Source organism: Vulpes lagopus, chromosome 23, assembly GCF_018345385.1.
Source record: "Vulpes lagopus strain Blue_001 chromosome 23, ASM1834538v1, whole genome shotgun sequence".
In the NCBI taxonomy this organism is placed as follows: Eukaryota; Metazoa; Chordata; class Mammalia; order Carnivora; family Canidae; genus Vulpes; species Vulpes lagopus.
The window spans coordinates 32,564,647-32,589,472 of record NC_054846.1 but is presented as its reverse complement, the minus strand read 5'-3'; the positions used below and the strand labels follow the sequence as shown (position 1 = coordinate 32,589,472).

General features: G+C 36.8%; 1 protein-coding gene and 1 long non-coding RNA gene across 3 annotated transcripts in view; one reads left to right on the top strand and one right to left on the bottom strand.

Moving 5' to 3' along the window:
- EPYC (epiphycan) overlaps nucleotides 1-24,826 on the bottom strand; it is a 65,544-nt gene that overhangs the window by 7,639 nt on the left and 33,079 nt on the right. For both annotated transcript variants that reach the window (XM_041739251.1, XM_041739250.1), the window contains exons 4-5: nucleotides 5,810-5,981; nucleotides 776-934 (exon numbers count right to left, since the gene is read on the bottom strand). In XM_041739251.1, the coding sequence (XP_041595185.1) occupies nucleotides 776-934; nucleotides 5,810-5,981 (331 nt within the window). The remainder of the gene's footprint in view (nucleotides 1-775; nucleotides 935-5,809; nucleotides 5,982-24,826) is intronic.
- Nucleotides 17,031-18,283, top strand: LOC121481685. Its single transcript, XR_005985358.1, has 3 exons — nucleotides 17,031-17,484; nucleotides 17,658-17,772; nucleotides 18,136-18,283. It is a non-coding gene; the product is annotated as an uncharacterized LOC121481685 (long non-coding RNA).

Below are 24,826 nucleotides of genomic sequence, written 5' to 3'. Positions count from 1 at the left end.
CTATATTCTTCATAAGCTTTGTCTAGATTTTTACTATTTAAAAGGTTTTCCTCAGTGATGACAGATTGCTATAGTTTCTAATAGTAATAGATATATTAGCATTAAAATACAAAGGCATTAAAAAGAAATTTTCAAATGATTAAAACACTTTATAAAGACAAGTATTAAAGTTCTTCTAACTTGGCAGCAATTACAAAGTCAGAATGTAGGCTTGTATGCATCAATCATAAAGCAATTGTGCTTTAATGGAAGTCTATTCAAACAATCCAAATCCTAGTAAATATATGACCATGGTTTTACTCAATGTCTTAACATGATAATGGGTTCTAGCCTATAAAATATACATATTTATGGTTCTATTTCTTTAAAAAAAATTTAAAGATTTTATTTATTTATTCATGAGAGACAGAGAGAGAAGCAGGCAGAGACATAGGCAGAGGAAGAAGCAGGCTCCACACAGGGAGCCCGATGTGGGACTCACTCCTGGGTATCCAGGATCATGCCCTGGGCCGAAGGAGATGCTCAACCGCTGAGCCACCCAGGCGTCCCTCTTAAAAATATTTTATTTGAAAATATCAACTATGTAGTTTCATCATGACCTTTAACTCTTCATCATATAATTAAAACAAACCTTCAAATATTTATATAAGAAAAAAAGTTGATTTATGAGCCATATTTTCATATTCAAATTTCATTTTTAGTACCAACATTTTATAGTGCTAAAGTTTAGGAAAGTCTGTAAGGAAGACAAAGATATTAGTGTTATCATACATACCTGGGCTTGCAAAATCATTTTTGTTGATCTTTTTAATTCTGTTGAAGCGGGAATAGAAATAAGCAGTGTTCTTGGGCAGTGGAGGAATAGCATCAAGTTCATGATCATCACAGTATACAGTGGTGCTTATACATGTACATAGAAGACAGGTTGGAAAGTCTAAAAGGTAGAGGCAAATAATTATATGTAAGTAACAAAAGCAATTTCTAAGAAATAATGTGATTAGATGTTTGCTAAATAAGTTTAGTCTCATACAGACCATCCTGGTATATTTCATATTTTCTCACATGGTTTTCTGTAAGTGGAAATTAAAGTCAAGTGTACCAACCAAAGCAGCCACAACAATTAGTATATTCTTTGTAATGTCTTACATTTTATTTTAAATTCCAGAGTGTGGTTGTTGCTTTTATACTTATTAGAAATTCTCTTTTCCAATGTAAATATTAAGACTACGGTTTCTGTAAAGTTAAAATGTCACACATACTATTTTTTATTAGGTTTTTGGTTCCATATTTAAAGACCACACTGAAACAAAATCTGCTTCAAGAAAAAAGATAGGGTAATCATCATTAATATTAATTGACTCAATCTCTAATTATTGAATCCTTTCTAGGTAAATGACACTGTGCTAGCTGGTGAAACAGTGAGGAGCACAAACAGATACAATTCTATTTATGATCTTCTATGGCAGATACATGTGAATAACATGAATAAATGATGACTGTGGAAAATGTTATGAATATAGGAGCATAAAATAGGGGAATTTGACTCAGTCTGACAGTCATGGTTCTCTGAGGAGGTGAAACTGGAGTTGAGGTCTGCAAGAATGGAAGGAGTTGACCATGCAGGTGGGAGTGAAGAGTATACGGCGGAGGAAGCAGCATGCGCCAAGGCCCTTCACTTTGGAGGGATTACAGAGAGCATTGAAGTGTATGGACAGACCACACAGAGGCCTTAGCGGCTGTGTTATTACAGGTGTCGTTTCTTATCCTAAGGATGGGCAGGGTATTGCATAATCAAATTTGCATCTTAAGAAATCACTCTGCTTGAAGGTGTAGTAGAAGACTGAGGGAGGGCAAGTGGACAGATTGAAGTTGAGCTGTTGTCTAGATAAAAGATGATGGTTACTTGGCTGGGATCATGGTGAGGTGTTGAAAAGGCAACAGGTCCAAAAGATATTTGTGAGGCTGGATTATATCTCCACACCTTGGTCTGTCTCTACTATGCACGTGCACCTGCGTACACGCCTCCTACACTCCCTGTTTCCTGGTCCAGTAGAGGACAGTGAGCTTCTAGGGAAGAGAGAAAAGCGATGACTAGATGGAAAGAAGGAAGACAGAAAGGGGGAGATGTTATGGAGGCCAGTGGAGAGAGAGAGAGTCTGAAGGACAAGGTAATAGAAAGCATTCAAAAGCTGCTGAGGTGCTCAGTAAGTTAAGGACTGAAGATATCTGTTGGATTAGTCATCGTGGTGATTACAGGCTGCTTCAGCAAGAGTTGAGGAGTCATGGGGCTGGGAGCCAGAAGAACAGTCATTTGAGGAGGGACTTGGGGGTGCAGAAATAGTGACAGTAAATGTAGACAACGCTATTGAGAATTTGACAGTGAAGGAGGAGAGAGATGGTCATAGGTTTCAGCAGATATATTTGCAGCATGTAAATTGACCAAAGCAGGGGTAATTTAAAGAAAAAGGTCCAAAGTAGGAGAATTTGACTATTAAAAGGATACTGAGAGGGCAGGAGGAAATGGGACCAAAGCACAGTGGAAAGGATTGCATCCTACCTGTGAGAGGACAGACAGTTGGTCTGCTGTAATAGGAGAGGGAGATAAGGTGTATGCAGGTGCTTGTAAAAATTACATCTGAAAACAAAAGATTGAAAGGCTGCTACCCAGGAGATCGCATTTTACTCTGTGGAGTAGGAGGCTCAGCTTGAGGAATAAAGAGAGGAGAAGAAGGGTGGTAAGATGTGAAATGAACAGAGGATGTAAACAGCCATGAAGACTACATGGAAGTGATGCAAGAACTTTCTTGTGATTGCTCAGTGGTCAGTTCATCAACCAGGTCACTTTCCTGTTTTGTTTTGGTTTGTTTTTTTAAAGATTTTATTTACTTATTCATAAGAGACACAGAGAGAGAGGCAGAGACAAAGGCAGAGGGAGAAGCAGGCTCCTCGCAGGGAGCCTAATGTGGGACTAGATCCCACTACCCTGGGATCATGGCCTGACCAGAAGACAGACGCTCAACCTCTGAGCCACCCAGGCATCCCTCACTTTCCTGGTTTTAGCTTTGAACTCTCCCACCGTGGGACCTCTCACTCCCAGGCGAACCAGGACACTTGGCTGCCTGAGTTGAAGGATCCATTTGTGGTTTGTGATCAAGAACTAGTTATGCACCTACTGGGTCTTCTTACTATCATTAAGTAGGAGTTATTTATAATAATAGCTTTGGGAATGAAAACTATTTTATGACTGGAAATCTAGGAAAGACAATTTAAGGGGAAGTTATAAAATATTTAACACCAATTTTTCAGATCATTATAAATTAATATTTGCCACTTATAAAATGTTTTAAAAAGTAAAGCATTTGATTCTTCTATGTATTCATGTCTTTGCTAATTTAATAATAATTGCTTAGGGTAATTTATATATATTCACACCAGTTATAACTTAATTCTCTTTTTTCCACTCATAACCCAAGTCTACTTTATATTGCTTCAGAACACTGTTTTGAGAAATTGGTATATGAATAGTAAAAAATACGATATTTTGATTACTAATGCTCTAAATATTTCTTTCTAAGCCATTTAACTTTGATGAACATTTAAGATTTAAATTTCATCTTAAGGTTTAGAATTTCTGGCAATGCTTCATCCATGGAAATTAAAATGTGAATTGAGTTTTAACTTCATTACTCACCTTCAGACTACTTTGGAAATAACTTTTTTTCCCCCTAAAGTCATAGATTTTTTTTATATGGTTTCAAAGCTGACATTATTAAGCCATAATTTTGACTAAAGCTTTTGAAAAGATTGGGCATCATGTTTTTTGTTGTGCTTGGCTCGGCTGAAAGATCTGAGTATAGGTAATTAGTCAACTTTTGACAGATCTGAAATTACTTAAGAGTGAGTAATGTTCCAGATAAATTTAATTGCCTTATTGGAAACTTTCTTCTGGGTACTTACATTTCCTTCTATTGTAGGTGTATCTCCTTGGTTTTATTTGTCGAGTGTTCTCCTACTCCGCAGAATGCTAACTATGTGGAAGGACTATGGTGTACTCACGAGAGGTACTGGCTTAGGATTTAGTGGTCTCTCTTCGAATTTCAGCACTGCTGTGAACCACCTCCATCATCTTGGACAACTTCTACTCTATGTTGGGGTTTTAGCTTTCCTACTTGTAAAGTGGAAATAATAATACCTAGTACACAGTATCATTCAGACTCTTCAAAGAATTAATATACCTGAAACACTATACTGGTTTGCATAGACACCACATTTTACAAAAGACAACTTGTTACACCACTTATTGGTGAACAGTTAAAATCTGGTAGGTGCGGAGAGTCGATTGGTGGTTACCAGGGACTGGGTGGGGAGTGATGAGGGTTTATTGGGCAACACACACAAAGTTTCAGTGATGCAAAATGAGTAAGTTCTGGAGATCGGCTGTACGGTATAGTGCCTAGAGTTAATGAAACCGTATTGCACACTGAAACATTTGTTAAGAGCAAAAAATAAACTGTTATCAATAATAGAGTAACGAGAATAACTGACATTTATTATGTTTATTATGAGTCAGACACTAAATCCATTCATTTAATCCTTATGATAATGCTTTGAAGATCTGTTATTTATGATCCCGTATTTTAGATGAGGAAGCTAAGGCAACACTAGTGAATGGCTTGCTCCAGAATGTGTAACCAGCCAGTCCCAAAGCTGGGATTTGAGTGCCCTCCCTCCCTTTTGTTCTCTCAGTATATTCTGCACACAATACTGTCATATTACCCACAACACATTATTGCCTCCTCAGCTGTTTGCATGTCTGTCTCCCTGTACTAGATAAAACTATCCATGAGAACAGTCATCATTTTAAGATAAGTTTTGTTATCTCCAGAACTTACAGTACAGAGACACTCCAATGCTGTGCTAATGAACCTTTGCAGTGGGAACTCTATTCATTTTCCCACCCCCCTTGCTATGCCATTCTCTGTATGGGAAAGTATTCTGGTGTGAGTCCATCTGAGTACCCCCAAGGAATGCACTGACAAATTCTAACAAGAAACATAGACAGATCATAGAATCACGTTGAACACTGGGAGCTTTTTCTCATTAACGAAAAGGCCCTGGTTTAGATCACCTTCAGGCTGTACAAGAGGGAGTCCAGTGTTAGGGAACACCTTCCACTCTGCTGTTCCCCAGGACTGAGTGAGAAGCAGCCCATGTTCCAATAAATACACAGACAGGAATCAGGACAGGCTGGCTTTAAACCCAGTGTGTGAAACTAGTAGCTATGTGATCTCTGATGAGCTATGAGATCTCTGTGATCTCTTTGTAATAAAGGCCTAAGGCCTTTACATGGCGGTTGTAGTCATTAAATGAGAGAATGTGAGGTGCTGAGCATGTGACATTGTGACACATAGCATGTGCTCAATTAATGTAAAATATTATTACCATCACCATCATCATAATCAGCCATCCTTACTTTCTCACCCTGAGCCGCTGTGGCCTGCGCTGTCAGGCATAAATTTTCATCTCACTGGTAGTGTAGTGTATTCTTTGTTCTAGAGATGGATCCCACCCCAAGGGTTTTGAGTTATGATGCTAGATAAATACTTTCCCAAATCTTTGGATATTTGATCATTTCCATCATGCCAAAGCTGAATTATTAAAACCGCTCAAAATACATGGGTATCTCCTGCTTCTAACCCAGCCTATGGCACAACTTTCTCTGTGGGTGGTGCGGATGGCCTGTGGCATTGGGGCTCGGCAGTTCTATAACCAAGTGGACTTAATTCAAATCAGCCTTGATGGGCCTGACCTTCATTGGTGTGTGGGCCCAGAACCCCGGTGAATTCAGGCTCCTGTGGAGAAGAGCCATCGATGAGTCTGGGGGTCGACTCCTCCTCCTCCTCCTCTTCAGCCTCCTCTGGCTGTGGGGGTGGGGTAAGGAGCTCTCTATTCCCAGAAGGCATCACTGTGGCTATTTCAATCTGAAAAAGAAACAAAATTTCATCAGGCAATCTTCTCTCTCACCCTGTGAGGCAGGAACACAAATTTTGAGTGTATCCATTTTGGCCACAAGAGGTCACTGGTGTTCTGAAGTTGGACACTGCAGGGCCTGCTCCCCTGGAGGGGTACATGTGGTTCTAGTTACTATTATTGTTGGTTTTAATTAATTTTGCTTCTCAAATCTTAGTAATAATTTCCAATGCCCATGGTTTTGGGTTTATGGGTTTAGGCTTTTGCTTTTTCAAACATTCTTACATGTTTATTCATTTTTTAAAAACCCTCATTTATTGTTTTCTAAATACATAGCATTGCAAGAATGCATTATTGTGGTGGAAGATTCAAATTAATCCAGAAGCGTGCAGAATAAAATCCCAAAGTCCTTTTAACCCTGAAGTCCTGACCATTCCCTTGGAAGATAAAAACCGTTAATAAATGAAGGTGTATATTCTAGTCCTTTTAATCTTGGTTTCCTAGGTTCAGTTATTCTGGTTTGCTTGTTTGTTTGTTTGTTTGTTTTTTAACAACTTACACTTCTTCCAGTTGTTTTACTGTAAAGTATCCTTTCTCCTAAAAGAATAGTATATATGGAGATATGAAAACTATATGGTTCGATTATGCTGTGCCATTTCTCATATGCTTTCAATATTATTTTGAGTAACAAGCATTACCAACAACATTTGGGTTTGTTAAAATTGACCTTTTTGAGAGCTTTTACAACAGAGGGCATTTATTAAAATTGAAAAAATACTCAAATATTTTCTCAGGGATTATATTTTATATTCTACTTGGTTTTCTCTTCTTGCATATTTTAGGTAATGAGGAACTGCCCTTAAGAACACTGTTTGCATTTAGAATAAATCCTTCTCTCAAATCCCTTCCCATGCCTCAATGAGACAATTCTCCTGTATTATTTAAAAAAATGTCTACCTCCCTGACAATATTGTCACCTTAGGCAGGAAATCTGTTCAAGACAGTTTGCTAGTAATATGCAGCACCCACTTTTGGGGCACACTTTTTTCATGGCATCCCCAGGAATCCCAGCTTCCCCTTTTATCACCCTGATTGGGCTGCTTGATCCTTCCCATCCTTCTTTATTTGCACTTATTAACCAAGCAAAATAACACACAAATTACCTTCTACCTTATTTAATGTCAAAATGACACGCACAATATTATTTTTGTGTATAAAATAAGTACGTGATTAGGCCAGATATTCCCTGAGTATTTTAGATAGATGTTTTATTTCATCACAACATTTTTTAAAGATACACTTATTATTTGGTATTATTTTTTTATAAATTTGAATACATTGCTTCACAAATGAAAAATTATCCTTTTAAAGGAACACTAAGCTCTCTGGTCAGTTCGCACTTTTGAATTGTTTCTCTGTTTCTGTAGACTTTCCTCATTTCCGCCCTTTCTGCACTGTATTGTGAGGGCTCCATCAGTTCGTGCCTATCCAAGCCCACTAGATGGTACACTCCGAGTTACATGTTTTCGCTTTGTAACTCAAGGCTGTAGCATAACAGGTGATCAACAAGTACTTATTAAATATAATTTTAAAATTGCTTGTCCAAAATGTATCTAATTCACAGCCTTATATTTAATTTCAGAAATTCTACTGATAAGAATCATGAATGTGTTCACGCTCACTTTGATGCACTTAAAGCATGAAATCCAACCAGAAGCAGCTCATATTGTATTTGGTGCATTAGGAAGCCATACATAAAGATATTGTAAACCTTGGCCAGAAATCTCCACTTGCGAAGATTGGGCATACTTCCTTAAACAGGGAGACATACGGTTTCCATCTGCAGGATCAGAATGAAGCAGATTTAGAAGGAATAGATCTGCAGAGACCAAAAGGAGGCTCCAGGAAGGGCGGAAATTGAGACAGATGTTTCATGGAATGGAGGCAGCCTAAAGGGAGAAACACATTCCAGACACGTCGCCTTGAATCTTCAGCTTTGTAGGGAAAATGTTTGCACATACTTTCTACAGATAATTGTTTTTCCACTGATCTGATGTGAAGCTGTAAGATCTCACTTGTCATCTGATATAATGAAGCAAAACCAGCTTTTGTGTTTATCAGAACCTGTTTTGTTCATGCTTACTTGCTAATAAAATGTGAACGTTGAACAATTTTGAAGACCAAGGAGAAAGAATGCTTTTTCAGTTCAGCGAAATCCCAAAACTGTAAACTCAAAATGCTCTTCCTGGTAAGCTTTTCGAATCGCAGATGCATTTATTCTCACTATTGAATAGAAATGATTTAGGCTTCTGTCTTTTTTTTTCTTTTTCTTTTAACAATTTTCATACTGTGTTATGAAGTTGTAAGGCAATGCAAGCAAAGAAACGAAGCCAAGGAAGTATGACCACCTGGCTCTCCATGTGGCTGACTTTTATGCTTATGCTACAGAAACCTAAATTTGGGAATAAACACAAATGGCCAGAAAACATCCCAGCCCCTTTTTCTCAAGCTACAACTGGCAACACTCAAATGCAGATATAATGAGGACTCTGATATAGATATCCATCCTTCCCACATTCTCCTTCATTATTTTTCCTTTTACCTCCTTGTTTTACTCTGACCTGACTCCTCCTGAATTGTTTTAAGCCAATACTTATTATATTTACTTGAATTTTACAAACACAATAAATACAAAGGATCACTCCTGCATATGGCCTTGGACTTGGCCACCACTGCGCTTGCATATCTTCTCAACATAGGACCAGCAGGGCATATCTCTGAGTTGACTTATTTGTAATAAATTGTCTATTTCTTTCACCTTTTTACCAGGCTTTAGAACTATAGATAGTTTATGTCATGTTAGACTGTGTTTAGGAGTGCATCTCATGCCCCTGCAAGAGTATGTCTATTCCAGAGATGACAAATGCCTGGCCCATAGAGTGACCTGGGTAGAGCGAAGTGTCAGCAGATGTCAGATTGGAGTGATAATAGTGCCAAGAAGAATCATCAGACCTGCTTCAGCCTCTGCACCCCACGCAGCCTTGACTCCATGTAAGCAGTCCACCACCTTTTCTCTTTTTTTCTTTTTTTTTCTGTGTCCACCACCATCACCATAATCTAAGTCACTACCCTGTCTTGCTGGGAATACAATAGTCTACTTACAGGAAGTTGGCACTTCTTCCATTATACATTCACTCAAATGAGAATAAGCTCTTAAAAAGACAAAGCTGATCATGTCAACCTCTGCTTAAAATATTCAAATGGCTTTTTTATTGTTCTTAATACACAAGAACAGTGGCCTTGCAGAAGCACAGAAACATTATTGGTTAAGAGGAAGGATTCTGATAACGTGAACATGACTTTAGCCTACCTCTGAGGCTTTGGGTGAGTTACTTTACCTCCTGGACCTCAGTTTCTCCATCTGTAAAATCCTGGTATATATAGTATATAGTACAGCTATGTTAGGATGAAAATGTTACTACACATAGTTAAGCGCCATGGAAATTTACTATTATTATTTGCTATTTTCTTTTTTGCTATTTTTATTTTATGTTTGCTATTATTATTACAATAAATTCGGGCAGTCCCAGTGGCTCAGTAGTTTAGCACCACCTTCAGTCCAGGGTGTGATCCTAGGGACCTGGGATGAGTCCCTTATCAGGCTCCCTGCATGGAGCCTGCTCCTCCCTATGCCTGTGTCTGTGCCTCTCTCTCTTTCTCTCTCTGTGTCTCTCATGAATAAATAAATAAAATCTTTTAAAAAAATAAAATTAATTCAAAACTCTTTGACTTACAAAGTCCTGCATGGCTTGACCCTTCTAGTGTCCTCTTCCTCCATTTCATACCAACTGGGCTCTTCTGCTGCACTGATCATCTGTAATTTCTTTCGCTCCTTGTTTTATAAGACAATTGCATGTACTAGTTGCTCTGCTTGGAATTCCCAACATTCCTCACTTTTTCCCCATTCTTATTTTATTTTTTAACAGCTTTATTGACAGTTCAGTAAATCCAGGTAGAAAAAGAAAGTATAAGTATGTATACACTGAGATTCTTGTTGACTCATTGATTTTTCACTTAAGGATAAAGAGATCATTGTTTCTATTAGAATAGAAAATATAATGCAGATTTAATTGTAGATATGAATAGGGTCTAGGATAGAGTCCCAGTGAGGTTTCCATTCCAAGAAATTGAAGTTACTTTAGATTGTTCTCATGTTATAAAACTGACCTTAAAAATGCACAAGAAGGGGCACCTGGCTGCCACACTGGTTGAGCATCTGCCTTTGGCTCAGATCGTGATCCCAGGGTCCTGGGATCGAGTTCCTCATAGTCTCCCTTCAAGGAGCCTGCTTCTCCCTCTGCCTATTTCTCTGCCTCTCTCTGTCTCCGAATAAATAAATAAAATCTTAAAACACACACACACACACACACACACACACACACACACACAAGAAAAGCATTCCTCCCAAGTGTTCAGGAGCAGCTTCCTGACTCTTGACTTACTAGTGATATTAGTACAGCTAAAGAAAGAAAAAAAAAAAAGTGAAGAGAGTGGCAGCCTAAAAAAAATCAAGTTCAGGAAAGAATGGTTTATTATTGTTGCCAGCATTGTTTGGAGGAGAGAAATAGTAAATTTGTTGGATATACACCAAAGTCACTAAAGAGATCATCCCTGATATGAAAAGAAGTTTTACTGGATCTCATCAGGGGCCAGATGAAAAGTAACTGGCATGGATTGAATATTCACTATGTGAGAAACTGTTACGTTCTTTCCATTGATTCATGTGTAATTATCAGAAGAAATCTGTAGAAGGTGCAATAATCGTGCACATATAATAGATTTGTAAACTGAGGAAAGGAGGCGGAGGACCAAATAAATTGCTGGAGGTCACAGAATTTCTAAGTAGTTAGGCCAAGATTTGCATCTAATTAGTGCTGCCTCAGACTGCTTGCTATACTTAATTTTGATTCTGCACTCAGCCAAATAAATGTCTGCTGAGTAACCTGGCTTCTTAGGAACCTGCATTCTGAGAAAGAGGGGTTCTGGATTGGGGAAATGAGGCTTATCATTTTAAGGATTCATAAATGAACCTTCTTGTACACATTTTAAGCCTCACATAATTTTTGCGTGGAATAACTCATCAACCAAAAATCTTATTTGATCATCACTGATTATGTTAGTCGGTTGCTAATCCTGAAGGCTAAAGATCACACCAAGGCCATGTTGCCCTATGGGAGCAGTTGACAGCCATTCAGTCTTCCCCTGAATGACAAGTACAAAAAATATCACATAGCATTGGTGTAGATGGATTATAAAATTCAAGTAGCATTTATTATATTTCTCATTTTTTAATAAAGATTTTATTTATTTATTCATGACAGACACACACAGAGAGAGAATGAGAGGCAGAGACACAGGCAGAAGGAGAAGCAGGCTCCATGCAGGGAGCCTGATGTGGGACTCCATCCCCGGACTCCAGGATCACACCCTAGGCCGAGGGTGTGATCTAAACCACTGGGCCACCCAGGGATCCCCATAATTCTCATTTTTGTGAGAAATAAAGTATTATGTCAGAATAAACTTTAGTCTGGTTAAACATGATGGCTAAGACCATTCCGTGTATTTACCACAGTTTCATTTTCCTCCCAGGCATTCAGCTAAACTACATTTTCTACTTTCTTTGAATCTAGATTGGGTCATATGGCTAGCTTTAGCCAATTGAATGAGAAGGGAAGTAATGCAGCACATCTGGCCCAAATTAATGAAGCACAAGGATACTTGCTCAGTCTGTCAACGGAAGATACCATGATGACCTCGAAGTCTCAAGGTGAAGATGGTGAAGTTCTAGCAAGAAAGAACTTTGAATCCCTGAGTAGCTACTTGGAGGACAGAAAATCTATTGACTTGTATTGGACAGTCATGTCAGCAAGATATAAATTTTTGTTGTGTAAAGCCATTGGGATTTTGGAATTGTTAATGCTGCTAATGTAACTTGCCCTAAAATACATTTTTTCCATTTTTCTTATTCATTTCTTAACCATACTGAGGGGATAATTTTTAATATGTTTATGGATTGATTTATCTAGCCCATGTCACTGACATTAGAGAAAAAGTAAATGCATATTTTTTGTCACTCTTTCCTTTCTGATTTCTTTTTTACAAATAACTGTTCTTTGAGCTTGCATATTTGGTGGACTACTTACTGAAATAGTATACTACCACATTTGAATGGATTCACCATTATTTCAATTTATTTATTTATAAAACATAGTATTTTATTAGCTGGATTAAGTAAGAGTTAATAAATCTATATAATTGTCTATAAGTCCAATATCAAAATTAGTTAACAGCTTTTTATTTACTTCAAAAATCATAAAATCACAATATTTGATATTGACTTGCTAGGATGTAGTTATGAAAATGTGAATTCTTTCATGTTTTTAAAAAAATCTATCCTAATAAATTATGATTCATCATAACTTCTTGCAAGATACATCCATGAAGGCAAAAGAAACAAAAGCAAAAATGAACTATTGGGACTTCATCAAGATAAGAAGCTTTTGCACAGCAAAGGATACAGTCAACAAAACTAAAAGACAACCTACAGAATGGGAGAAGATATTTGCAAATGACGTATCAGATAAAGGGCTAGTTTCCAAAATCTATAAAGAACTTATTAAACTCAACACCAAAGAAACAAACAATCCAATCATGAAATGGGCAAAAGACATGAAGAGAAATCTCACAGAGGAAGACATGGACATGGCCAACATGCACATGAGAAAATGCTCTGCATCACTTGCCATCAGGGAAATACAAATCAAAACCACAATGAGATACCACCTCACACCAGTGAGAATGGGGAAAATTAACCAGGCAGGAAACAACAAATGTTGGAGAGGATGCGGAGAAAAGGGAACCCTCTTACACTGTTGGTGGGAATGTGAACTGGTGCAGCCACTCTGGAAAACTGTGTGGAGGTTCCTCAAAGAGTTAAAAATAGACCTGCCCTACGACCCAGCAATTGCACTGTTGGGGATTTACCCCAAAGATTCAGATGCAATGAAACGCCGGGACACCTGCACCCCGATGTTTCTAGCAGCAATGTCCACAGTAGCCAAACTGTGGAAGGAGCCTCGGTGTCCATCGAAAGATGAATGGATAAAGAAGATGTGGTTTATGTATACAATGGAATATTACTCAGCCATTAGAAATGACAAATACCCACCATTTGCTTAAATGTGGATGGAACTGGAGGGTATTATGCTGAGTGAAGTAAGTCAATCAGAGAAGGACAAACATTATATGTTCTCATTCATTTGGGGAATATAAATAATAGTGAAAGGGAATATAAGGGAAAGGAGAAGAAATGTGTGGGAAATATCAGAAAGGGAGACAGAACATAAAGACTCCTAACTCTGGGAAACGAACTTGGGGTGGTGGAAGGGGAGGAGGGCGGGGAGTGGGGGTGAATGGGTGATGGGTACTGAGGGGTCACTTGACGGGATGAGCACTGGGTGTTATTCTGTATGTTGGTAAATTGAACACCAATAAAAAATTAATTTATTAAAAAAATGTAAAACAATCCAATCTTCTCATTAAACTTTTTTTTGTTTTTGAAAAATAGCTATTTTTCATAAAAATATGCTATTTACATTAATATGTGGTAGATTCATTATTGTTATTTTAAAATAAATTAGTAAATAAATATTTTAAAAAATAAAAATAAATTCATAACTCTAAATGGTAATGCTTTTTTGTATTTAATGCAATGTTTAAGTGAAAATTTTCATGCAAAAGCAAAGAGAGCTGATGATTTGCAAGGTCATTCAATCATACCCTCTCTAGTCTGTGTCTCTTCTGGGACTACAGCATTTTGTTGTTCACATGTTTATTTTCTCATTTCCTTTCCTTTTTGTCAGAAAGTGGCAATATTCCATTTTTAGTTGCCAGAAAATAATTCTACTTCGGTTTTATCCTAGTTTATTAAGGTCTCCATTCACCATCATCCTCCTAGGCTCCAGAAACTTTCAATATCCTAGTTCTCACAAAATGTATCATCTAGTTCTAATTGAATGTCTCCAAATAATATTGGTAGATAACTTTGGCAAAGGCTTTAGAAACATTATCTAATAACAAAGTCAGTTCACATTCTTTCCCCCCTTACTGCCCTTGTTCCCCAAGTAAGGATGCCAGGAGGACAATTTAGTGTAGGCTGAAATCAGTAATCTCATGAGGATAGGGGTTGGGGGAGAGTCAATCACAGTAATTGAAAACAAGAAGTTGGACTGAAAACCAAGAGATTTGGAACCTTATAAACTCTAGTCTTTTTGTGTCCTTTTTTTTATGATGGAGTAATTTAGAATTTTTTTTTAAGTTTCAATCTTTCCTATCCTAACACAAAGCAAATTGTTCCTTCTAACACAGACTTTATTGATTCAGAAAGCATAATAAGCCATGGCTTTTAATAAGTAGAACTTCTCTGTATAAAATTGCTATTCAGTCATGTTGATGATGATGACAATGAGGATGATGATGATGATGATGTATATATTATCAGTGGGTAACAATGGACATTTTGAATAGGAAAATACGTGCATTTATAGAGGATGTCCCAGGGAGGACCAGTAAATAGCCAATTGCCTTTAAAAGGATAATTAGTAAATTAATTTGTTTCTACTATCTAATTTCGGTAGTAAAGCCTTAAAAAATTTTACAAATTTAGAAACCTGACTATCTTTTAGGGTCAGAATTACTTTAAGCAAATTCAAAAGCTGTACTAACCCAGAAAGCTAACTTAAATTCTTCTACTGCCACCAACATAGTCTCTGGAGCCTTTGTAGTCTCACTTGGGAAGCTAATTATGATCAAAAGATTGTTGGTGGCCATAGAACAGAACAAAGGGCTCTAGGCAAGTCAGTTCTATAATAGCATAAGGTAAAGGAAGAGCTGTTTTCAAGGGATCAGAATCTTTAAATTTGTTGATGACCATAGGTTTTTGCTATTATTACTATGATTGAATCACCCTGCCAGTAGAAGACTGCTGAATAGTAGTTAATTGGCTTTGAAAATATTTGATTTTATTATTTTTTTCTCTTAGTACCAAAATATATCATTTCCCTTCAACCTCCTTTATGTATTCATATATGTTACAGATTCAATATAGTTTTAGTAGAAGGATTTTTCTCTTAAATGCCCTGGATTTGATTTCTTTCATATTTATGTCTTTAATCAGAGTTTTGATATCATAATTCCAAAGAAAACACTTATGGGAAAATTTGATACAGCCTTAATATCTTTTACACATATTTTCTTTATTCTTCTTGTATATGTTAAGAAATGGAGTATATTTTTCCTTCTTTAAAGCCCACATTAAATGTGAGCAGAAAGACTGGCATGATGTCACTATGATTATCCTTTAGAGCTCACCTATTTGCTTCTCATATTGGCCTCAATGACATCAAAAGCCAGTGAGTATGCAAACTGATGGGTGACAACATTACCAACAAATAATTCTTGCACTATTTCCATCTTGTCTGTGTGGATCTTAATAAATACAGGGTAAGCCTGTCTATTCCTGGAAGACTCAAGACAAGGTTAGCCATAACTTGTCCAAGGAGTATTAAAAGGATGAATCTGTGGAATTGGGAAAGATTTAGTGAAAATTAGGCATATTAAAAGAGAGATAGGCAGGACAATAACAGGTCAGTTTCAATCTTTAGTGAGATATTAATTAGTGTGATGGGAGAAAATGTCCAGAGTAGGATTACCCAACTTGAAAATATGAAGGGTTCCAAAAATTTTTGAACAGTGTTACTTCTAGAAGATTTATAATTCAAGAATCTTCTTAAATGTTTTTTAAGAGTTTATTTATTTATTTATTTATTTATTCATTTATTTATTTTAGAGAGTGGGGAGGCATAGAGGGAGAGGGGTAACAAGAATCCAAGCAGACTCCATGTTGAGTACAGAACCTGAGATCATGATCTGAGGCAAAATTAAGAGTTGGATGCTTAGCAGACTGAGCCACCCAGGTCCCTTTAATTTACTATTTTTTTAAAAAAGATTTATTTATTACCTGAGAGAGAGTGTGAGGGTGAGTGGGGGGAGGAGCTGAGGGAGAGAATCTTAAGAAGACTCCCTACTGAGCCAACTGAGGGCTTGATCTCATGACCCATGAGATCATGACCTGAGCCAAAATCATGAATCAGCCACTTACCTGACTGAGCCACCCAAGTGCCCCTATTTCTTTTAATCTTTCCCTATGTTAGATGCCACAAGACAAAATCAATAGGACTATTTTAGAAAAACAAAAGTCTGGATGAGAAAAAAAAAAAGAGAAGGCACACAGGTAGCACACAGTCCTAGGGCAGTATGGGGACCAAATTGAATGCAGATTATAATAATTCAGGACGAAAAATAAACACCAACTGACTCATACTATAAGAGGAGCCGAGGGAAGTCAAACACTTGATCTGGCCCATCCCAAGAGATTCTGATTTCAAAAGTCGGAAGTGTGGCCTAGGCATTAGGATTTCTGAAAGCTCTACAGATGAATCAAATATGTAGTCAAAGTTGAGAACCACCACACTAGAGGGGAAATGTACTCCACTGAATAGTATGTAAAAGACAGAAATGCTAATTAAGTCCCAGAATTTTGAAAGGTTAGTAAAGTCTTGATGAGAATCTGATAGAAGGATTGTTTTATACTATGCTCCGGGGGCCAGAGGCTTCACAAACATTCACAACAGCCTCAGTTCAAGAATCTGCTGAGGTTGATTCTTCAGCTGAAAAAAAAAAAAAAAAAAGATGGGGAAGAGCGGAAAGCTCTCTGGGAGTTGGATTTCTTGAATTTTGGAGCAGGAAGCCAAGGAGAAGCCACTGGCAGAGCTTTCAGGCTGGAGAACCCCACCAGCTGAAAATTCTTGCTCACAAGATCATCTGTCACCTGAGAGAATAAATAAAGCAGCATCAGGTGCCAGAAACCCAGGGCTTAGCAGAAAAATAGGCATTCAAAGACTTTGAGTTGAGCATGCAAAAAGAGGAAGAAACTTCTGATTGACCTGGTGGCTGGGCTGGCCGCCATCATATGTTTTAAAAACATTCTGGAAAACAGAACTATATCAAATGCTACTCTGAAAAAAGAGCCATTATACTAGGGGATGTTTCCTGGTTCAGTGCTGCTCAAATGACAGGTCCATCAGAATGACGGAAGGAGTGAAGTCCCTGATCACTAGCCCTCTGGGGCTTCTGATTCATTAGGTCTGTGGTGGGACCTGAAAATGTGCATTCCTGACCAACTCCCAGGCGATGCTGATATTGTCAGTTCAGGAACTACATTCTAAGAATAGTTACTCTAAGAACAATAAAACAGTGCAATAATATAACTCCTGATGGAAGATTTCTCCAAGTGTTTGAGCTCAAAATTTGCAAACTAGGGACACTAAACAGGAACTGACCAACATCTGGGTGAGGCTAAAGCAAGATTTTCTTCCACCTCCTAATTTTTCTTAGGTACCCCATGTCTTTTCTTGAGTGTCTGTTGATACCATGTATTGGTTCTGGGGAATCTGCTTTTGCTCGGATTAATTATTTTGGAGACTCAGGATCAACTTGTCTTTAAAATAGAGTTAGTTTTGTGATAATACTGTATGTGCACTTAATCCCTCATTCTTTTTCATATGAAGGCCATGGGAGACTTGGTAATGAACTAATAACAAAGGATCATCTTGAAGGAACTACATCTGTATCTAGAAGAATCCACTTATGTTGTCATTACTGGAAGAGTCCAGCTTGACCCAGGTAAGATGAAGATAAAGCAAAAGGAATTAGGAGAAGGACTATTTAGATTTAAATTTTTTGGATTTTTAAATCAAAGTCAAGCAACTCTGATTTTATACTATAATCATTTTGGATTTAAACAAGTTCAGACTTAATTTGCAGGAGAGGTTAATCTCTAGTTTTTATTTTTCCTCCAAAACTTCATAGAAGTAGAGGAAATACATACATATTTGTGTTACCTTTATGTTTCTGGTATTGTTTTATTGGAGTGTATTTACTTAGCATTTAATTTCATTTCAGAGTCTTTTCTAAGCTCTATTATTAAGGTGGCTTTGATACAATTTGAGGTAGAACATAGAAGTGAGAGTGAAATTTCAATTTCAGGTACAGGAAGGCCTTTGAGATAAATTCATTGATGCTCTTGGATTGATTTTAGAGCTTCTGGGATCAAAATCTACATTCTGCCAGAGGACACCTAAGAGTGATCGTTGGCATGGTGGTAGGTCTCATAAAGGCAGGACCACAATTGTCCTAAAAATCGGGGTTTTTCTGTTGATGGAAGAGCTATACTGAATTTAGTAGTTAAGCCTAATGGCTGGAAGGCCACCATCCTTGGGGTTGGGGGTGGGGGGTTTACTGAGGAAGAATGACTAGGCTAATTGGTGGGTGGGAGAAAATACTAGGGCTGAGTGTTCACCCTCTCTTTTCGGGGGAATTTCCTGCCTGTCAAGAGCATAGATTGTTTTGTCCCTTCCTGCACTAAGATTTACTGGATCAGGCACTAATCTGAGGATGGTGGTTAACCACTGTTGCTGAAAACTGATGGCATATCTACTTCTGGAATTTTATATTATGATGCTCATAGTTGCTTCATACCTAAGTCATACATTTCAACCCAGCCTTTATTGGTAGTAAAGGAGATATTTTGGACTTCATTTGTCTGAATCTCATTCCTGTTACTCTACTAGGTCTGAACTTAGGTAGTGCATTAGGAGGAGCTTATATGTGGTCCCTTAAAACCTAACACTTATTGTCCAGAAAAAATTCAGTATTGTATGTATCCATATGTATTATAATACAGAATAATATGCATTTTATATATGTACCTGACTCCTGGCTTCATATTATGTTCCTAACTCTTGTTTTCTCTTTACCTTACTTTCCTAATTCATATTTTTTGTGCCATAATGTAAAAGAATACATAAACAATCATATATAGTATTAGATGTGATTTTGTAGATATCTACAGACTGTATCTACAGACTATATCTACACTCTATAATATAGACTATATTATGTAATTTTAGAAATTCTTTTGTGAGATGTTGATGTAAACGGGTATTTTATCTCTATAGTAATATTCACTGTATATATCTATCTATTGCTGTACACATTATAGCTTTTATCCATGTAAGTAGCCTTAAATACTGTGATGGATAAACACATAAGTAAAATGACATGTCTGAGATTCTCAACTGAGGACATATTTGGGGACAATTTCTCAGCATATATATTTTGTAACAGAATTCATAGAAGCCTTATGTCTCACCAGGTAATTATAGATGTGTGTGTGTGTGTGTGTGTGTGTGTATTTCACTTTCTGTATTGTGTTGAAGCTGCATATTTATAAGATGAGTAGATAAGTAGGTACTGAGGGTCAGAGAAGAACACGTATGATTTCCCTGCTCCAATATCCTTGGCTCTCAGCAGAAGACAGGATGGCAGATGTAAAGTGAACTCATGCCCGATGCAGTCAACCTGAATTACAGCTGAAATTCCATCCCTTTCCTGGAGGTTTCCATGACCACAGTGCCCAAGCTTCAGTGGCTAATGACTGAATGAGTGATTTGATGATAAAGCTAATATTTATTAAACATTTACCATGTGCCAAGCTCTAAGTTAGGCAGTTAACAAGCATTATCTTACCTAATCATCATAAGGTAGCTTATAAGCAGGAAGCTGAAGCTCAGAAGGATTGTATGATCTTCCAAGGCTGTACAGTTGGTGTACAGACCTAGACTCACACACAGAAAGTCTGGCTCCAAAACCCACGTCAATCAACACCATGACAAAGTGCTTCTTAAGGATGAAACAAATGTACACATGAGAAATACCCAAAGCCAGTGGTTTCTTTCATTATTCTTTGCAGTGTGTGGGTTGATCGTTTAAATGCCAGGCAAAGTCAAGTTAGGTAAACAAATGTCCTCATCGATATATTCACTTCAATTAGGATCCTCACTGTGCCAGTCAGTTCTGAACCAATAATGCCAGGCCTTCAAAAGATAATATTTAAATTATAGGTCTGCTTCTCATTAAAAAAAAGAAAATGGAAATCCAGAATGTTATTTGGATTTTCACTCTAGCACAGACTAAAGTTTTTGTTAAACAGAATGGAATTTTACATTTATCTTTTTCCAAAATTGTCCCACACAGTTGATAATAAATCTTGAAGCTATTGCTTGTCATTATGATTATGTCAACAATTGGCTTCTGAAGGTTTTAAAAGGAGTGAGACATTCAGCCTGGGTTACTAAAGATGTATTCTTAAGGGTTTCATAGGCTGGTGTGTGGTTATCTTAAAGTGCAATGGAATTTTTCTCTGAACATGAGCCTGGTGCTCAAACTGATTTAAGTGATCCATATTAATTATCTAAAAGAATGCGACCATGAAGACTGGCAATGAAAGCTCTATCTTATTTTCTATTTTATCTTGAAAATGGAAAAGGAAGAAATGTGCTTGGCAAAGTCTGCTCAATCCCCACATTTCTCACAAAGCAGCTTTCAGTTCAGTATTGTGTTACCTCTCGATCCCTTAAATACTTTGACAGCTAACACAGACGCTTAGATATTGTGTTCATTATAATCACTTGAAAATTCTTGCTTTTCTGATTCCTAACAATCAAATTACTTAATTCCAGAGGAAATAAACCTCAATATTGGACACAGCTAAAAGAAGTAAAGATTAAAGAGAAGAAGGAAAATAATGGGAGCTTTTAATGCCAAAGTCTCTCTGGTTTGGCATTAAAACAATCTGGTTTAAATTTTACTCTGAAATTTACTAGCTGAATAACCTTGGGCAAAATTCTGATCCTCAGTTGTTCTTAATAATTAATAATAATAATAATAATAATAATAATAATAATAGAATAATTTCTCATTTCAAGGGACAGTTATGAGAATTAACTTGTGTTTGTGGTCTCATAAATGAGGTATAATTCAAACACAAACAAGTCACTGACAAAGACCATCAATGTTCTTTCATTTCCTATATGAACCTATATGGTTGTATATGATGAGCCTATATGATTGTATGTTTGTTGCTACCTTTTTTTAAGTTTTCTAATAGTTTTAAAATAACATTCAAATAGTTTAACACTGTTTTGAGAGGAGCATATGGAAAGTTAATCAGACAACCATATTAAAAGCTCATCAGCAAAATTCTTCCCTCCCTTCCTCCAGAGTGTCTTCCATGAAGATTAGCGTTTATTTGTTGCCAAATTCTGAAAAGAACATTTAATTCAGGTTGAGCCTAAGTTACTTCTTCCAATAAAAAGTGTTTTATATGCAAACCATAAGTTTGAAACCTTAAAATGTATTGTATAAACTGGCCAAAGAGAGACATCATTTCAAATATAAGGATAAAATTATTCCATGCCTTCATCACCAGAGGAAATAAATAGTAGAAATATTACTAATTTAATTACTTTTTGTTTAGAAACTACAGAGATGGTTTTTGAAATAAGCTACCTGTTAGCATTACCAATCTATTACATTTAGGTAACCTAATTAAAAATACTCTTTATGTATCATTTCCAAAGTGGACTTTCTTTCTATAAGTCACCCAAAATTAATTTGATTCTACTTAAGCAATTTCTAGTGTTAGGGGCATCAACATTTATTCTAAAATTATTTGCATGGCACCATATTACCATGATGACAACTGAAAAGAAACCAAAGTTCAACAGTTACTGAATACAACTGCCTTCACTGAGTTTTTGTCCATTTATACAACTCCACTAAATTTAATTTTCATTCCTTTAATGAATCCTACAGGTTCTTCGTCTCTGAAAGCTATTTTTAAAGTTTAATTAATTTGTTTCCATGGCAGTTTTCTTTATAAGGATGATTTTAAACAATTTAGCTACTTATTCTCTTTACAAAAGAAAAAACAGAATAATTTTAAGATCAATGGAGAGTAATAGCAAGGAAAGCATGTCTCTTCAAAAAATTTCCTGTTGGTCAATTATTACTGATATCCCTTTTCAGTTGTTATTGCTGTTTATTTATGAATGTATACCCCACCTCATTCCAGAAATTTATAAGGCAGTTTTTAAAAGCATGTGTGGTAATGCTTCAGTCTATACAAGGACATTAGGATGATAGGGAAGTAATATAAAATGAGGAGAAGCTCCTGGGTGACTCAGTTAAGCATCCAACTCTTGGTTCGGCTCAGGTCATGGTCACATGGGTCCTGAGATAAAACCCTGCCTGGGGTTTCTTGGTCAGCAAGGAGACTGCTTGAAGATTCTCTCCCTCCCACCTTTTCTCTACTCACACTTACTCTCTCTATATAATAAATACAACTTGAAAGAAAAAAAGACAGAAAGAAAGAAAAGAAGAAAGAAAGAAAGAAAGAAAGAAAGAAAGAAAGAAAGAAGAAGAAGAAAGAAAGAAAGAAAGAAAGAAAGAAAGAAAGAAAGAAAGAAAGAAAGAAAGAAAGAAAAAGACAAAAATTTGGGCTCCAGATTTCTGAGCAAAATGACTAGCACAATTAGTTACAAGATGTAGGGCCCAGAAAATAAGCAACTTCCTTAAAACTTGCAACCCATTTGGGCAATTCCTAATCCATATCCTCTTGAAGAGCATTGTATGGGATCATTGCAAATGTCCTTCACACTGTCCTACATTAAATACAAACAAGTGTTCCACGGGGTTCTGAAGTAAAAGTATTCATGATGTCTATTGAAGATGCAGGGACACTGCAGATTCAAGTAAGTAAAATTAACTACATATAAGTAAGGTAGTGTAGGACAGGATAAGTCTGACTGGGTGGAGCCAAGGAGAATTTCCTGCAGAAATGGTAGGTTCATATCCTCCATAAATATTAATATGGCCACTGAATACTTTTCTGGGGAAAAGAAGTAACTCATGGGCAGGGGGCGTTTCTCTTAGACTTCAGAGAAATGAAAAATCAATAACCCCAAAACTACTATGAAAATGAAAACACCAAATACCTACCTTCTTCAAAGACACAGTCTCAATTTAAGTCACTCAAAGGATACCAAATTTTGAACTTATGAAATTTTCAAGGAAAATAGTGAAATATTTCCCTGCATTCCAAATCACCCAATAAGTATGATTTTTATAAATCTATATACAGATTAGATAGATAGCCCATGACATAGATATACTATGTTGGAGAATGACTATCTACATTTATTCTTTGAAGTAGTTAGTCTTAAGCCATTCTGTATTACAGTAATTAGGTAAGTCTATCTATAAAGGTTACTTCCAGTTTACATTATTCACCCATAGAACAATGCTTTCTTTCTCCTTCAGTAGTGCGGGAGCACCAGGGTTCAGTTCAACTAAAACAGATACCAAGTTAAAAGAACAATTTGGAACCTGGTAGAGAATGGAGGGGAGATAATAGAATTTTTTATTCATCTGCTGGAAATTATTTTCTGATATGAGAACATAGTTTCACTATAATTACATGTCATTAGTAACTATAATCTTAGTCACTTACTTGCTCTTTACCTCAATATTCTCATCTATTCAATGAAAATGACAATAGCATTTCCTAGTTTTGTTGTCAGAAATGAAATAATGCACGTGAGAGCCTAGAATAATATTTGGCATATAATACATGCTCGATCAAGCTTAGCTAATATTCATCAGAAAGCAAAAAGTTCCTATTTGGTCTTATGGGTTATATCCAATTCCTTCTTATACCATTAAAGTAAAATAAAAGCTAAGTAAAAAAGACTCAGAAATTTTATGTTATACCAGCAAATTTATCCAGTCATTATTCACTGGGTAACATAGAGTATCATGATGGAATTGCTGGGCCTGAGATCTGCTCTTAACATCGAATCTAGCAGAGCCTGGATATTCTAAATCATCAGAAATCATTGTTTAAGTCAGCAATCTGGAGTACTATTATTACATAAGAATTTCAAACCCAGAAATTCTTTCATGACCCTTCCAATCACTAGGGAGGTAATGAATATCCTATCAGCAGTAGAGATCAACAAAGCTCTGTTGAGATTCTAACTCCAGGGCTGTGGGGTGGTAATTTGGCTCATTGTTAAATATATCACTGGATTCATAAATGCAAGCCTTGCAGCAGTGTAATTCAAATTTGGCTTTCAGGAAAAAAAATATAATGATGGCATATTGTATTAGTTTGCTATGGCTGCCTGACAAATTGCCATACATTTAGCAGCTTTAAACTATATTCATTTTTTAAACAGTTTCTGTGGGTCAGAAGTCCAGAGATGGCATGACTAGGTTCTCTACTCAGGCTCTCACAAGGCCAAAATCAAGGTAATGGCCAGGGCTGTGAGCTCATGTGGTACTCTGGGTTCCTTGGATCTATAGTATGTGGTTTTCATGTGCTCACTGGCTGTTGCTTCTCTCAAAATTTAGAGACTTCCTGCACTCCTTGCTATGCGGACCCATCCATCTTCAAAGCCAGCAACAGATAATTTCCCTCACCTTGAATATTTCTCTCATGCTGCAAAATTTGACCCTGACCTCAAGACACCATTTTAAAGGGAGCATAAGTGTACAATGGAATATTCCTCAGCCATCAGAAAGGATGAATACTTACCATTTACATCAACATGGATGGAACTGGAGGGTATTATGCTGAGCGAAATAAGTCAATCAGAGAAAGACAATTATCATATGGTTTGACTTATATATGGAATATAAGAAACAACGCAGAGGATCATAGAGAAAGGGAGGGAAAACTGAATGGGAAGTCATCAGAGAGGGAGACAAACCATGAGAGACCCACTATAGGAAACAAATTAAGGGTTGCTAGAAGAGAAGTGGGTCAGGGAATGGG